The sequence below is a fragment of the Micropterus dolomieu genome, linkage group LG01, assembly GCF_021292245.1.
Source record: "Micropterus dolomieu isolate WLL.071019.BEF.003 ecotype Adirondacks linkage group LG01, ASM2129224v1, whole genome shotgun sequence".
NCBI classification, from domain to species: Eukaryota; Metazoa; Chordata; class Actinopteri; order Centrarchiformes; family Centrarchidae; genus Micropterus; species Micropterus dolomieu.
The window spans coordinates 54,478,418-54,493,669 of NC_060150.1; the positions used below are offsets into that span (position 1 = coordinate 54,478,418).

A 15,252-nucleotide genomic window follows, 5' to 3' on the forward strand; every position below is an offset into this window, starting at 1 on the left:
GTGGTGGTGTAGAGGCACACTGCCATGTTCCTTTTAGAAGTTTTAGGCTTTGGATATTTTATAATGTTCTATGCTTATTGTTTGTTTTGATGTTTTTATGTATGGATTGCCGAAAGTCTCCTGTCTGCACAAAAATTTTACCCTCGGGTACTAATAAAGACACCTTGACCTTGACCTAAAGTTTAAGAGAGATTTTACAATTTTACAAGAGTTCTTCAAGGGTCCTCTCATTTCCTATTAACCTAGAAGTGACCCTGTCCAGATTAACTTCAGTCTAACGGGGCATGTGTAGCGTCCCTGTCTTGGGTTTGTGTGTCAATATGTCAGAGTGGAACCAAGTGCACTCACTATCAGTTAAGAGGACAAAGATAATTAAAAAAGAAAACGTGAAATTATAGAGACCACATAAAAGGGAATGTTTAAAAAATTTTTTTTTAATAATTACAGATTTAAATCAATCAACATTTTCGGCAATCAACAATTCGTCATCAATGGTTGCTCATATCAGTATTTATCCTGTGCTTGTGGGCTTATGATTGATTCAGATGATGCCAACTGTCAACTGAGAATCAATTCAGGTCAGTAATGTGTTACACACATTATATACATGCTTGAGTCTTCATACTTACAAAATGTAAATGCATTTGATCACCTTTTGAACTAAGAGAGAGAGACAGGAGACTGCCGTCGACTTGGTTACAGCTGAGCTGTTGCCATGGTGCTACACTTCTTTTAAAATCCCCCAGTTTGGTCCAAAACCACATCAGTAGAATGACAGAGACATATACAGAGAGAGAGAGAGAGGAAGCACTGAGGAGAGAAGGAAAGAAGGAGTGGGTTACAGACAGGAGGAAAAAGAAGGCAGAGTCAGCTCCACAGAGAGAGGACGAACAGAGAAACACAAGAACAAAATCAATGTGGTCACAGTATACTGTGAACATACAATACGTGTCACATCACAACCTCCTATCTCCACAGTGTCACCTGTTCAGCAGCTTAGAAGTGCAGCTGAAGCCAAGCTGTAAGTGTTCATCATCCCTGAGGATGGTGGAACACTCTCAACATCCTGGTGATGTGCTTTGTTGAATATCAATGAATACAACAACCCTGTTCACACAGGATCGCCGTTACCTGGAGACCTGTTATGAGTGTGTGATATAGGAATTTATACTTTTATTATGGGATAGGATAAACCTTAAGTCTGTGTTTCTTGTTGCCCTTTTAGCCTCCAGAATTTCCAGCCAAAATGCAACATGCTGCCATTAATAAATTCCTCTGCAGCCTCCTTAGTTCCTGATCCAGAAGAGGAAAGACACAATTTCGAAGACAAACAAGAAAAAACAAAAAGAGAGAAGGGAAAAAAAGAATCCATCCAACAAACAAATCCTAATTTATGAGATGCCAGAAACTTAAATAGTCAGATAAACTGTTTGTTGAAATATGAATGTACGTTGCAGTTTACATGGTCAGCAGCTTTACATGTATACTTTACAACACAGCTAACCTTTATGCAAACTTCAGAATTTCTAATGGATTTATTTTACTGTTCTTTGCAGCTATTGATTTCGATTCCTTTCTGAACATAAAACTTGCTTGAGCAGTGTCATCTATCACTGTGAACATCAAGTCTTTTGTCAGATGCATAAATCTACATTAGTGTAATTATTATGACAATTATTATGAGAATTACAAGATCCTCAGTCTTACAAAGTATAGCCATGCAACAATAATGTAACAATGCAAAATATGAATGCAGATTAGATGTTCAATGTGAAGGATTACACTCACAATAAAGTGAGTTTTAAGACCCTGCTAACTGATTTTCATTCCACCCAGAAATGAATGAAAACTAATTGCTGTCCTGCATGCGTTATAGTAAAATATTAAGAATATGATTTGGAGTTAAGAGTAACTTAATACCACAGTGAAAAACATAGTTTCACTGCCCTCTCTAGTGGGAAACTATGGGTCTGTTGCACCTCTGACCACACACATCGGTGATACACTCTTATAATGCTTCAAGGTGTAAAGTTAAATCACTGGTGATGAGCAAAAACAAGATTTTTAGTAGCTCTTAAATCGCTTTTTAAGAAACATCCACTAAAAAAAAGTGATATGGTCCTTTTTAGAATACTGATGACTTCTGCAGTAATTAAAAGTCACAAGAGAAACCATACAAGGTCTGCTAGGTCACACACTATTCATTTTCCATCTGAACCCATTTTTCCCTATGTGTGTGTATATAAACGGCAGGTCATGCACGCTTTGTTCCTTATAATACAGCAGATCACATCTCTGGCTTTTCCAATCACAGTCCACTTTCCGCTCACAGTCCTGTGACAGTCTATTACTATCTCTCTCTCGCTCGCTCTCTCTCTCACTTTTTCGGTCTCTTACTCTCGCTGTAAGGAAAAGGTCAAAGGTGAGCTGTGTGTTTAACCCTGTGGTTGTGCTGCTTACAATAACCCTGGGAAGGCGCCAATTAGCTCCAGTCCCACTGCTAACGTGACCCCCCTTTTTCACAGTAGTCAAGTTTCTGTGTGTGTTTGTGTGCGAGTGCAAAAGTGCCACAATGAATTCAGGGAAATGTAGGAAATCACTAATCACTGATGTAGAATAAGATAAGGACCCTTTGAGGGAAATCAAAATTGATGTGTGAATGTTTAAATGCCACAAAATGTAACTTTAATGTTGTTACACATTTATGAAATCTAGTGTTGTTAGTGTGTCTTTGTGTGGTGTGAGTTTAAAATAATATATAAAATAAGCAATGCCTGCTTTACAAAGGAGATAAAAACCATGACCCCAATTGGGAAAAGGCTAATGGGTCAGGGGTCAAGGTTAGAGCTAGGGCATCGTTAGGCAAGTAGTGGTTATGGTTGGTAAGTGTGATGCATGAGTGAAAATTATGTACACAAGTCTGAAATATTCTAAAAATGCCTCAAGTTGGTGGGGGAGGGGTCACATGACTCCACGACACCATGTTGACCCAGTTTTTTGTGTGAGTGAGGGAGAGAGAGATCAATCTGGGTGTGTAGGTGGGACTGGTCTTTGCTAAATTTATTCTCATGACATCCATATCAAAGTAGTAATCCTTTGAGAATAATAATAATAACAATAATAATAATAATTACTCATTTAGCTGACGCTTTTATCTAAAGCAACTTACAATTACTATATATGTCAGAGGTTGCACGCCTCTGGAGCAACTAGGACATAAGTGTGTTGCTCAGCATCACATTGGCGATTGTCGTGGTTGGAATCTAACCCAGGTCTTCCACACCGCCAGAAACAGTGATTCAGATAACAGTTTTGGTTACCTCTACCATATTGTATGGTATATGAGTGCATGTTGTTTTTCCTTTTCACAGGGCCTGTGAAATGCTGAAATTCTATGCTGCCTAAAAAACATAAATACATACCCAGACACACAAACCGCACACACACAAAATGATTTTACATCAAACATACATGAAATTACTTTACATGTACATTTACTCATTTGGCAGATGCTTTTATCCAAACAACCTACATGTGAGAACCAGAATTGCATCATAGCTGTACGGATGGCGACGTCTATCTGTCCAAAACCAGTGGTAAGGATCTAGGAATATCAAAGTTGTGTGTATGGGCCTTTCCAAAACTAGACTCTCGCCACTTCCGCTCCGACACGGAGTGAACTCTGGTCAAAGTCATCCTCCAGGCCAAATCGAGCACCCTAACCCGCGTAGGTTTTAAATACAGGGACAACTTTCGGACAAACTACCCTCTCTCCCCAGCGTTACCGCTGCACTCACTGCTATAATACGTGTATCAAATAAACAACAGTGGTATTAAGATTCAGGATTGATGTTGAGGAAAGTGTGTTCTTTGCAATAACGAAACTGAAAGCATTTGTCATTCATTTTGTGTTCGTGTCGAACATGACTTTATATATTTACGAAAAAAACATATATTCTTTTATGAAAAGATTGATATTCATTGTAAGAAAAGAAAAGCCTATATATTTGAACCTCTTTAAATTGGACATTATGAAAAATGTTACATTCACAAATACAACATTTCAATATAAATCATATGGGCTACGTTGTTAACCTGTGAATGGTGACGTGACAATGTTAGTGTAGTTAACACATGTGAACCGGCGAAGTCACACGGAAAGCAAATTGAAAGAAAGGTCCCCCATCGCGTAGCAAAGGGTGTTACACATCTTCAACAAGCCAGCATCGGTGCTGACTCGGCATTTGAGGGTTTAACAACCCACTACCACCCAGCCCTCATTGGTTTCGGATGGCACTCAATGTTCGCATGAACGCGTATGTAGGGAGAGGGAGTAGCAAGCAGTTTTGGAAAGGCCTTGTGTCTGTTCATGTCTCTTTCAAGCAGCAAGAGGTTTTTCCGCATTGGATCCTCGTCTTCTGAGCGTCATTTTCTCTGATCAGCCTCATCTTTTACAGTGTAAAGCAGGTAAACTAAACACTAATCCTAATGTAAAAATACTTGTGTGAATACAATTATTCACATAAATTCTATCTGTGGTGTTGATCTGTCACATTAGCTGATGTTGGCTGTCGACTGTAGAAAAAGACAATAGGAGGCCAGTTTCTATCTCATTCTCATTTAGCATCTTAACTAGAATCAGAACAACTCTGCCCAGTTGAGACCAGTCAAAGAGATCACCAGAAACCAGCTTCATCAGCTAATGCCATCTGTCAGGTTTTTTTACAGCCTGAGTTTGGCATAAATTAAACATGGATGTTGCATAAATTAATCATAATGTTATGCATTCTAAGCCTGCTCTTTTGCTCATTGTCACTTGGGCATATTTACTCAACATCCATTCTGGCTCTCATACTTAGTTATAAGTTAGATTTGAAGCTGAGTTTCTGCAAATAAAACATGTATCCATGCATGTTAAATAATGGTTATGATTGATCTAACAAGCTACAGGCAAAATGTCCATACAATGATAATAGAAAATAATGCCCTAGAGGCCATTTGCAGGAAGCCATATATATGTATATATGTATACATGTGTCTGCCAGAGGTGTTTTTTAAGAAATGAAATATTTTTTGTTTTTCTGTGGATTTACAATACTATAAATAAGTATACACAATAAACACAGATAAACACTCACACCTTTTTACAGATTTGTTTGTTTTATTTCGTTCACGTGTGCAGTTTCTTGTCATTACTGTTTTATCAGCTGTAATTCTGTTTTGATTTGTAAAAGAAAGATTGTTGAACATGAAATTGTGACTTGCAATCTGACCAAGTGTGTTCTTAATTAGTATGAATTTGTATTTGTGAATGCTTATTTGTTCACGTTTACCTTGGAAAAGGGTGATGTCTTTGACTACTCCCGGCCCAAACAAGCCTTCCAAGATGCTTTCAAAGCCTGTGAAAAGAGATTTGATGTTAATGCAAGCTGACATGTTACCATCAAAACAGCAGATAAAATACTGTGTAAAACAATAACTGTTAAGAAAAAAAAGAAATGTCAGACAGGTTAAAATAACTCCAGCATTATTTTCAAAACGCTGTATTTACATTATTTTTTTTAACCATTATTTTATCTTATCTTCTGAAGGGTGAGGAACATAAATTTTGTTATTTATGTGGTTTTCCTGCAGAACAGATTTTGCCGATGCACAGCATCCACTGCTCACACAGCAGCACCAAAAAACCTAAACATCAACAAAAAAACCCCCAAATAAAACTGAATGAATAAAAATAGCAGCACAAACCAAAATGTAATCTTGAAACCTTGTGATAAATTTAGTGGACATAAATAAACATTTACATATATTTTATGAAAACTGACAACAATAGTAAAATACATGATTGTGTGTACACAGACGCAAATGTACATAAATTCAGACAAAGGCATGGAAGCTCTTTTTAGCCCCCCCCCCCCCCCCCCCACAGACACACACATGTGAGAGCACAAAAACACAAAAATACATGTATACACAATAGACAAGGCTATGAAATGGCTTTTTGGACACACATACAGAAACAAACAGGAACACACTGAAATATCTTCAAAGACGAGGCTGAACAAGCGCTTATTATGCATCTACACACATTAGACAGACGAACACACACACACACACACACACACACACACACACATATGTGCGTCTATACAGACAGGATGTGAAGCATTTGTAAGTCACTATGCACAAAAGACACACACACACACACACACATCCTCGTCTTTCTTTCCAGCTCTTAAGGCAAATGAGCGCTTTACCTTTAATACACCAAGCTAATGTCACTCACTTTTTATTAACTGTAAATACCCTCGCTCTGCTGTTGCTTGGTAACCACATACAGAGAAACAACTACATATTGCAATTTTCAACCTAACCACCCCCCTTCCCCCACCCACAACCCCCACCTCCACCTCCTCCATTAAATGGAAATGGAGGCAGACAGAGAGAAACAGAGACAAAGACACATGTAGGTGTGTGTGTGTGTGTGCGCATTTTTAGTACGGAGTAGAAAGGTTAACGCAGAACATATACTCTCTCTCTCACTCACACACACACACACAGTTCAAGTGTAGCCACTTGTCAGGCCACATACTTTACAGTGCAGGAATAAACTAGCCTGATAAACCACAGACTGGGTCAAAGGAGGTCAAAGATTCAAGAACTGTAGCACTTTCTTTAAAGGTCTCAAAAAAAAAAAAAAATCGAATGAGTTATGAATCCAAAAAAAAAAAAAAAAAAAAAGTGACCTCCTAACTTTAGGATCTGAGATTTGAGAAAAACACTCCACAGTCTGTAAAAGGTAGGACAGGTTGTGTTTTACATTGTGTTGGCACTGCACTCCAGAACACTAGATTTGAAATGAAGCAGTGAGTATGAGAACAAAATGCTGATGTTCAGCTTTAGTTAGTGTTGTGTTTATGTTGACATCAGATGAACAGTGTAGGAATCACTGCATTCTGTATACGCAGTCCTGCAACTTTTGTGGACAGGAAGTTATTTGTTAGTAATTATCTGATCAATCTCCCGCTGAAATACCCTAAGATGTTGGGTATATGAATAAATATGGCTACAAAGTTAAACACCTTTAAATTAAAGCTGAAACTCAAAATTTAAAAAACAACATAGTTAAGAGATTATTTAATTATATTCATTTGGCATAGGTTTTTTTTTTTTTCCAAAGCAACTTTGGAACTGGAAATTATTGGCCTACCCACTCTACCATTTACAGATCCACTGTGCTGAACAACAACGTCGAATGAAATATTTGTTACTGACTGCAACAATTTGTTACTGTCTGAATACACTTAAATGTCATTTCTTTAGTAACAGCACGTTGCTGCAACAGCACATTCACATCCTGTGGACGTTAATTAAACGACTAGGGAGGAATTCAAAACAAGCATGGAAGGACTTTTATAGGCTATAGCACAAAGATCGGACTCATGTCGAGGTCAAACACACGCTGCAGTAATTCAACAAATCCTTCTCAGTCAGCGCACTATTGACAGGAGGCAGTGTTTTGCTTTACCCTGCCAACTAAATCTGGAAACACACCTGTGCTGTCTGCTCTGATAGATCAACACACAGAAGATGCACTTAGAATAGTCCAATGCTGAATAGACATCGAAATTACCGAACAAAATCCCAATTTAACTTGCGATATTACAGATGTACAGTAAATACAGTCTCAAAAACTCACTATTGTATTGAATCACGGGAGTCACTACCAGTGCCAACCCTGTCAGTTTCAACACATCTTTCATTGCTGCCACTTTCTAACAGTTCAGTATGAAACTCTATTCAAATCAATGATCACATTCCTGAGCTTAGACATGCAGAAACGCCAGTATGGTGCATTTAAGTCATATTGTCCTGGGAAAAGTGTATGTGCGCGAGTGTGTGTGTGTGTGTGTGTGTGTGTGTGTGTGTGTATAATCCCTCATTACCAATCCTTAGTCTTTTCAGCTTGTTGAGGCTTGACGGCAGAAATATCTACACTGTGTTATCCTTTAAATTCCAGGAAGACCTATCATGTGGTGATGTGGTAGACACATGAATGCCCACAAGCACGCACGCACATACAAACAAACAAACAAACAACACAGAGGGGTCTGAGCAAGGCAGTGGGGAGCTTGAGTGGGTGGATCACTGGCTGCTAAAAGTCGATTTATTTTAAATAACATTGAAAGAGAAAATTGAAAACAAGACGACATCTGCTATTTCACAGAAATATATATGTGTTTTGTGTACAAAAAAGGTAATGTTGTTCTCTTTTGGGACTACAGACATTGCACAAATAAGTCTTCAGAAATCAGTTCATTAAAGTTAATCAGCATAAATTAAACCTGTCACACATGTATTCGTCATATTGACCAAATCTCCTCTGACGGGAAGCCACAATTATTCTTTTCTCATCCTTTTTCCTCTTTTGTTCAAATAAGTAGTACTGTATACTGATGGTGGAAACCCTCAACACTCACCACAAAGTCCCCTTAAACCTGCACATGCAAAATTCATGTGGCCTACAAAGGCAGCTTTGATAACAAGAAAACTGAAGCTTCAAAGAATTTTCAAAAGCTTCATTTTTTCATCCTCTCCAACTGCCAATATGCACAGAAATGCAGCTCTCCTTTCAAGTCAGGGGAAAATAATTAGGGTTACAGCGCTGCAAAGTGAGAAATCAGCATTCAATGTCAAAGTTACACGGGCCCCGTGTTCTTTGGGCCACAAGATGGAGAGTGTTTTCATATTTAAAGTGACAGTTAGTGACAAACGCATCTCCAGCTGCGGCCAGTGCAAAGTACAGGATGACTCCCTGCGAGGCAGAGGCCGCGATTGGACAGATGAGATCGAGGATGTGATAGGGCAAATCAGATTAGGGGATGTGATTGGCTAGATGAGATAACAGTGACAAAGTCTCAGCAGCCACAGGCAAAAACCTCCAGAAATGTAGGTCAGTTAGTGAACACACTATGGGCCCAAAAGCGTTCACACATGACATGGTAGAGAGAGACCACACACACACACATTATGGCGTCTGGGATTCTGTCAGAGTGTTGTGCAAAAATGAACGTGAATATAGACACGCACACAGACATGCACACAAACACAGATCGGTCCCCAATCTTTGAAACCTCCACTGTGTCACTTTGTTTTGCTTCAGCAGCACAGCCAAGAGCAGCGTGACACAAACTTAGACTCACAAACACACACACACACAAAATCTACACAAATACATTCATGGAGGGAATCAAGCTAATCCACATCTGCAACAGAAAAATAACGGTAAAATGAAAACTCAATGACGGAGATTGGAGCTAATTATGATATGGAGATTCAGTGTGTGACATTTAAACATCATTTAAATAATAAAGCAGAGGCGGATTATGTAAACACACACGTGCCTGACAAATTTAGTATCCAAGCACATCTTTCATCTCATAACTGGTTAGTAGCATTTTAAGCTGAATAGTATTTATTTATTGGGATTTTCTGATGTGTTTATGAATTGAGGACACCTAAAACCATCCAATTTTATCCTATTTCAGACCTGCATTTTTAATCCAACCTTCACCACCTACAAAAGTAAGAAAGTAACATTCCTGAACTACATGTGCAGACATGTCAATGTGCGCCATCTACAGGTAAAGAAAGTAATACCATAGCTTCTTTAATTTGCCACTCAAACCACCTGCAGGCAATAAATGTTACAACAGCCAAATGTAGAATCCATTTTATTTTTTACAATCCAGAATCACACATTTTGGGAAATACAAATATGTTCTCCAAAGGTTAATCTCATTGTGAATGATCAAATCACTCTCTTATACTATCTAACAATAGTATTCAGAAAATACATCTAGACAACAGACAAGGATGATACTGTTATTTTTGGGTTTTTAAATCTTGCTAAACACTAAATGCTAAACACTTTTTTGAGTTAATACATAATACATTATCAACTGATCTGGTCTAATTCTGTAGTTCAAGAAAACCCTATTATTCTAGACACCCCTCCAAAAAAATCTCTGAAAAATCTATGGAATTACAAAATTATGAGGCAACATCACTCACCCCCTCCTCCATCACCCCATGTTTCACTGCAAACAAGTATGCAAGTATACACAGAGCTACAGCTTATTCTATAAATTGTGGATGGCTACCAGTTGTATCTAGTCGAGTCTAGGATCTAGTTATTTAAACAGCTGAAATATTAAGTCAGGGGGAAGATAGAGGAACACTGGAACAAAGACCTAAATGTCAGGGGGGTGGGACTGAGATTAGTTGCTGGGTACCATAAATACAAATATCGGCCAGACCAATTTATCAGCTGGGCTCCTGCAGAGACCAAACATACTAGCTGTGGACTGTGCAAGATGAAAAAGAAGAAGACCCATTAGCAATGCTAGATTTTCAGCCTCAGTGTGGACATAGCAACAAGGATTTCCAGCAAGTACTATATCAAAACATGAAAGAGCAAAAAACAAAACGCTCCCAGTGCTGCTGGACATGTTCTCTGCTGTCAGTTAAGAGCAGCTGAGCTGCTCCACAATTAATTCAGGGTATGCTTGTCAAATCAAAGCACACACCCACATGCGAGCATGTGAAGAAACAGCATCTCTCTACTTCCAACAGCCGTGGAAAGGAACTCAACTCTGAAGGAAGAGTCGCGATTAATGGCGCGTGCAGACTACATGACTTTAACTCAGCGTGGGCCGATGGCCGTGCCGTTCACACTACACAACTTGCCGTCTTGTGACGGGAGTCTTGAAGTCATTGTGGCGTTCACACTACGTGACTGATCGGTGACAGGCGGTCACACACTACACGAGCTGACAGCGGCTGTGTCACCCGACGCTGGTCTCCAAACCACGTTTTGTCAAGAAAACACACGTGAAATGTGAAACGGGAAATGACGCGAACCTACACATGAAACAGCTGTTTGTTTTTTTATAAAGATAGCAATTATAAAGACGAAAATATGGGTGAAAGAATGGATCAGCACATGCAGGTAGCAGGGATTGTCTGAGCAACAGAGAGAGCTGGAGGTGAGTAAAAAGTGTTTTGTAGAGAAAAAGTAGCTGCCTGCTCTCATTGGCTGGATGTGGATATCGAGTCAGCTGACTCCTCTGGATATTTGGCATGCTAGATATCTGGCTGGCGTCGGCGATGTGTCAGTGATGCATCAGGGAGGCATTTTGATGCGTGCTGGTGACTGCCGATCGATTGCCGATTTACCCCTGATCACAGCCTGATGGTCGCCGAGCTCACCGAGCGGCAAATCGGGCTTAAAATCGTGTAGTGTGAGCTAGACTTAATCTGCACATGAACAGGAAGGGGAGAGGGAAAGGAAAACATGGAGGCAAAGAAGGAGAACAGAGCATTTGAGACCACTGGACCTAAGCTATATATAGTACTGCATGAGCATTAATAATTTAGCATGACCAAAGCCCTTAGAACAGGGCCCCTCACCTGGCCCTGATCAAATCAATACATAATTAACCATAACAGGGGTCTGGCTTTAAGGGAACAGGAAAAGGAAGTGAGACAAAATGTAGGAGACAGATAGGGAGAATCAACAAGCCAAGTAAACGTAACACCTCAGACCTGATGCTGTTTGTGGTCATTGCATTTAAGGCCCCCATACTGCGTTTTCGTTTTAAAACAGAGACCTTTAGCTACGTTTGCACCTCCCATCCAGACTAAAACAGCGAAAACGAAGACCTAAAATGGAGAAGTTTGAAAACGCTGCTGACCCCGTTTTTTGTTTTAAAACTCTGGGTAGCGTTTTAGTGCAGTCGGGCAAAAACGGAGGACTTTAAAAACGATAACGTAGACACTCACGTTTGGTTCTCTGATTGGGTCTTATAAGTCATTCAAAGCAGAAACACAATGCCGACAGAGTTTTTAATTTTACAATATTTTGTACTGTCCAAATAACACTTACAGCCTACACTTATATTTTGCAACGACTTCCACTCTGTCTTCAGCTGCCACAGTCGCTTTTAACTCCCGTGTTACATTCAGTAACAGTCCCAGCTCGTTATTGGTCCATGCCAAAAAAAATCTGACGTGGTTCTTTGTCTGTATTTCTTTATTCTTTTGCCAAATCATCTGCTTCATGTTTACACCGGCACGCGCATGCCAGTGTATGTCAATGGCCACTCGATGTGCGTTTATAGTCATTTTAATATAGACGGAGATCAACTCTGATACGCAGCTAAAACTGGTGTGGATGGAGATCGTTTTCATTTTAAAACTCTTAAAAAAACTTCTTTGTGCCTGTTCACACCTTTCTCTTCAGGGTTATTTCCAAAAACACAGGGTTAGAAGCACTGGAACTCTTCTAGTCCATTTTGATGGGGAAAAAATACCAAAAGCTTTAAGTCGTAAGGAGGAAGAGGGAGCTGAAACAGTGTGTTACTTTGGTTTGAAGGTATCAGTAGAGTAAAATAATTGGAAGGTTATAAAGGCAAACCAGAGACAGCTACAATGGCTGACCAGAAAAAAAAAAAGATTGCCATTTACAGAAACTCAATCTTCACAATTTTTTACTAAGAAGTAAAAAATAAATAAAGATTGTGGACTACAGTTCTGGTGAAAATGTTTTATCCAAGATGCAAGAAGCCCTAAAAATCAATGGTGCAATAAACCTCTTTGATCTTTATGATCTTTGCACTCCTAATTAGCTCCAATTAGCGGCAACCATTTCCAAAGAGGCTGCTTTCTTAAAATAAAAAGAAATTTAAAAAATCACTATTATGTATAAGTCTTTGCACGTTGACCCTGATTATAACCTCCACACATCAAAACATATTATCGACTCCGGTACTTCAAATCAGCAAACACTAAACACAAAAACAGGCATTTACTGGTGGACCATTTTTTCCCCACTTTCCCACTCCATATTTACTGTGATTTGGGTTCCACTATTCCACCAATCTGCTTTGTATTAAACACATAAACAAAATGCTAACACAAGCTAGTAGAAATAAAAGATGTTGAGAATATATATATATATATATATATATATATATATATATATATATATATATATGGAGAGCTCAATGAGAGATGAGAGACAGGATTGTTTTTAATTAAAAGACAGAGTTCCAATCTATAGTTTTTAATAGACACCTAGATATTCACACACAAGTATTTTCTTTGGCAATAGTATGATATGAACTAACAAAGTGTCCATAGCGTAATGTCGCTTACTCGTAAGCAAGCAATCTTTCCTGCTGATTTTGTAATTGTTGTGTTAATTCAGTTATGGCAGTTCTCAGTGTCTTCATTTATTAATGACTTCCAACTACAGACCCATCAAAATCGTACCCATCAAAAAGCAATGTAAAAACGGGTTGTTAAAGACATCATTTGCCATTTTAGCAATAACTCACTCCCTCGTACTCAATGCAATTTAGATTCAGCACTAAATCACTTCAGACACAGCTACGTGCGACGTTATAGAAAATGTTGTGTCATCAATGGACAAAGGCGAAGTTGTGGGGGGGCACAGGGTAGATGGCACTGCAGATTAAACATTTCTAACATTTTTAAACATTTCTATTATTAAAACAACAAATTTAGTAGTAACTCTCTGAGTGATTCATAGCTTTGTGGCATGCAATAAAATTTTTATCAATAAAAAAGTCATCAAAATATCACCTCACTTTTCATTTAATTCGTTTTAGATCATAAGCCTGTGTGTATTGTGATGAATTGTATGACACAAATCCAAATTCTTGGAAAGTTAGAAGTCATTAAACAAGTGAAATGTTTAAAACTTCAATGGAATTGCTGAACCATTTTTGCGAGAACAAATACAAATATAAAAGCTTGTTTACTAAGAATCACAACCACCTCTGGCGTAGTGTGAGCAGCAGTGTGTATATGTACTTATGTATATGCGTGTCCTGGGGAAGGAGAAGTAAATAATGAATAAAGCAAATACTGTATGTGCATGATTGGCCAAAGGCGTGGTAAAACACAGAGCCTCAAACAAACTGCAGGGAACACACGCGCACACACACACACACACACACACACACGCAGTGTGTCTATTCAATCTAACTGCTTCTCTGCAAACCAAATCCCTAATCTCATCTCATCTCTCTCTCTCTGAAGTATCCGGTGATGAGCTCAAAGGAGGCTGATGTGCACTGGCAGCTATTTCTGTGACTAACGCACCACCATCGAACACACACACACACACGCTTGTTAACGGAGCAGCAACACTGTGAACGCAATCAAAATTGGGCGGTGTCTCACAAGAAGGTGAATCAGCCCAAAAATACACACGACACATCAAACAGTGGATTTGGAGGTTTTACATTATGTTGCCATGGCATTGAGCCAGTTACACTTTCAACATTTGAACAAGGTCATGGCTTGGGGAAGGAAAGGAGGAAAAAAAAAATAGGTTGAGCTCTCTGATTGGTTGACGAATCACCCCCTAACATCAAACAGATGACTGCATGTGTGCAACGAATCACTTTCCTCTCCTACATACACACACAGAAGCGTATCTGAAAGGCTAATTTTGAGAATTCAAACAATTGTTCATGGCAGATTGGGTCCCTGTTTCCCCATAATGCACTGGGGCGGGCTTGGACTCAGATGGGTGTGGTGTTGCTCCAAATCTATGCTCCTTTTTTCCCTTCTCTTTTCTCATCTCTGCAGCCAAGCAGACGTCACAGCGGGAAAAAAAGAACCAGTTCAATTACTCGTCTAATTATCTAATTATTTCATTATGTGGTGGAGAGCAGGAAGGAGAATGAAGATGGTCTCTGTGTTTCCTTTCGTCCTCTGTGCTCCGTTCCCGGTGACGACACCTGGAAAATATTTCAGTATATGAGTATTACCTTTCTGCACTGGCCCTATGGATTCTGGTCTTCTTGTGCAGATTTTGCTTCCTCTGCTTCATTTATTTATTCAACACAAATGTGCAATTCGTTCTCATTCTCCACCTTCTGTTTTTGATGTTCTCTCTCTTTCTCTGTGTTCCGTTAGATGGAGAGAAAAAAACAAGTGTAGAAGGAGGTGCAGGCGTATGAAAGTGCTAACGAGAAACGAATTGAAAACAATTATGAAGAGGTGGGGGAGATTATGTATATACAGAAATGAATGAGGACATCAGGTGGAGGCAGGGGGATGGTGGTGATTAGTGTGGTATTAAAGAATGGGAGTGGTAATTGGTGTATTCTTTTATTTTCTGCCAATTAACTTGCCTGTTAAAGTGGTAAACAACAG

At 39.1% G+C, this 15,252-nt stretch overlaps 1 protein-coding gene across 2 annotated transcripts in view; it reads right to left on the bottom strand.

The window, feature by feature from the left end:
• lcor (ligand dependent nuclear receptor corepressor) overlaps positions 1-15,252 on the bottom strand; it is a 99,092-nt gene that overhangs the window by 51,314 nt on the left and 32,526 nt on the right. For both annotated transcript variants that reach the window (XM_046048070.1, XM_046048078.1), the window contains exon 2: positions 5,334-5,399. In XM_046048070.1, coding sequence (XP_045904026.1) covers positions 5,334-5,399 — 66 coding nt within the window. The remainder of the gene's footprint in view (positions 1-5,333; positions 5,400-15,252) is intronic.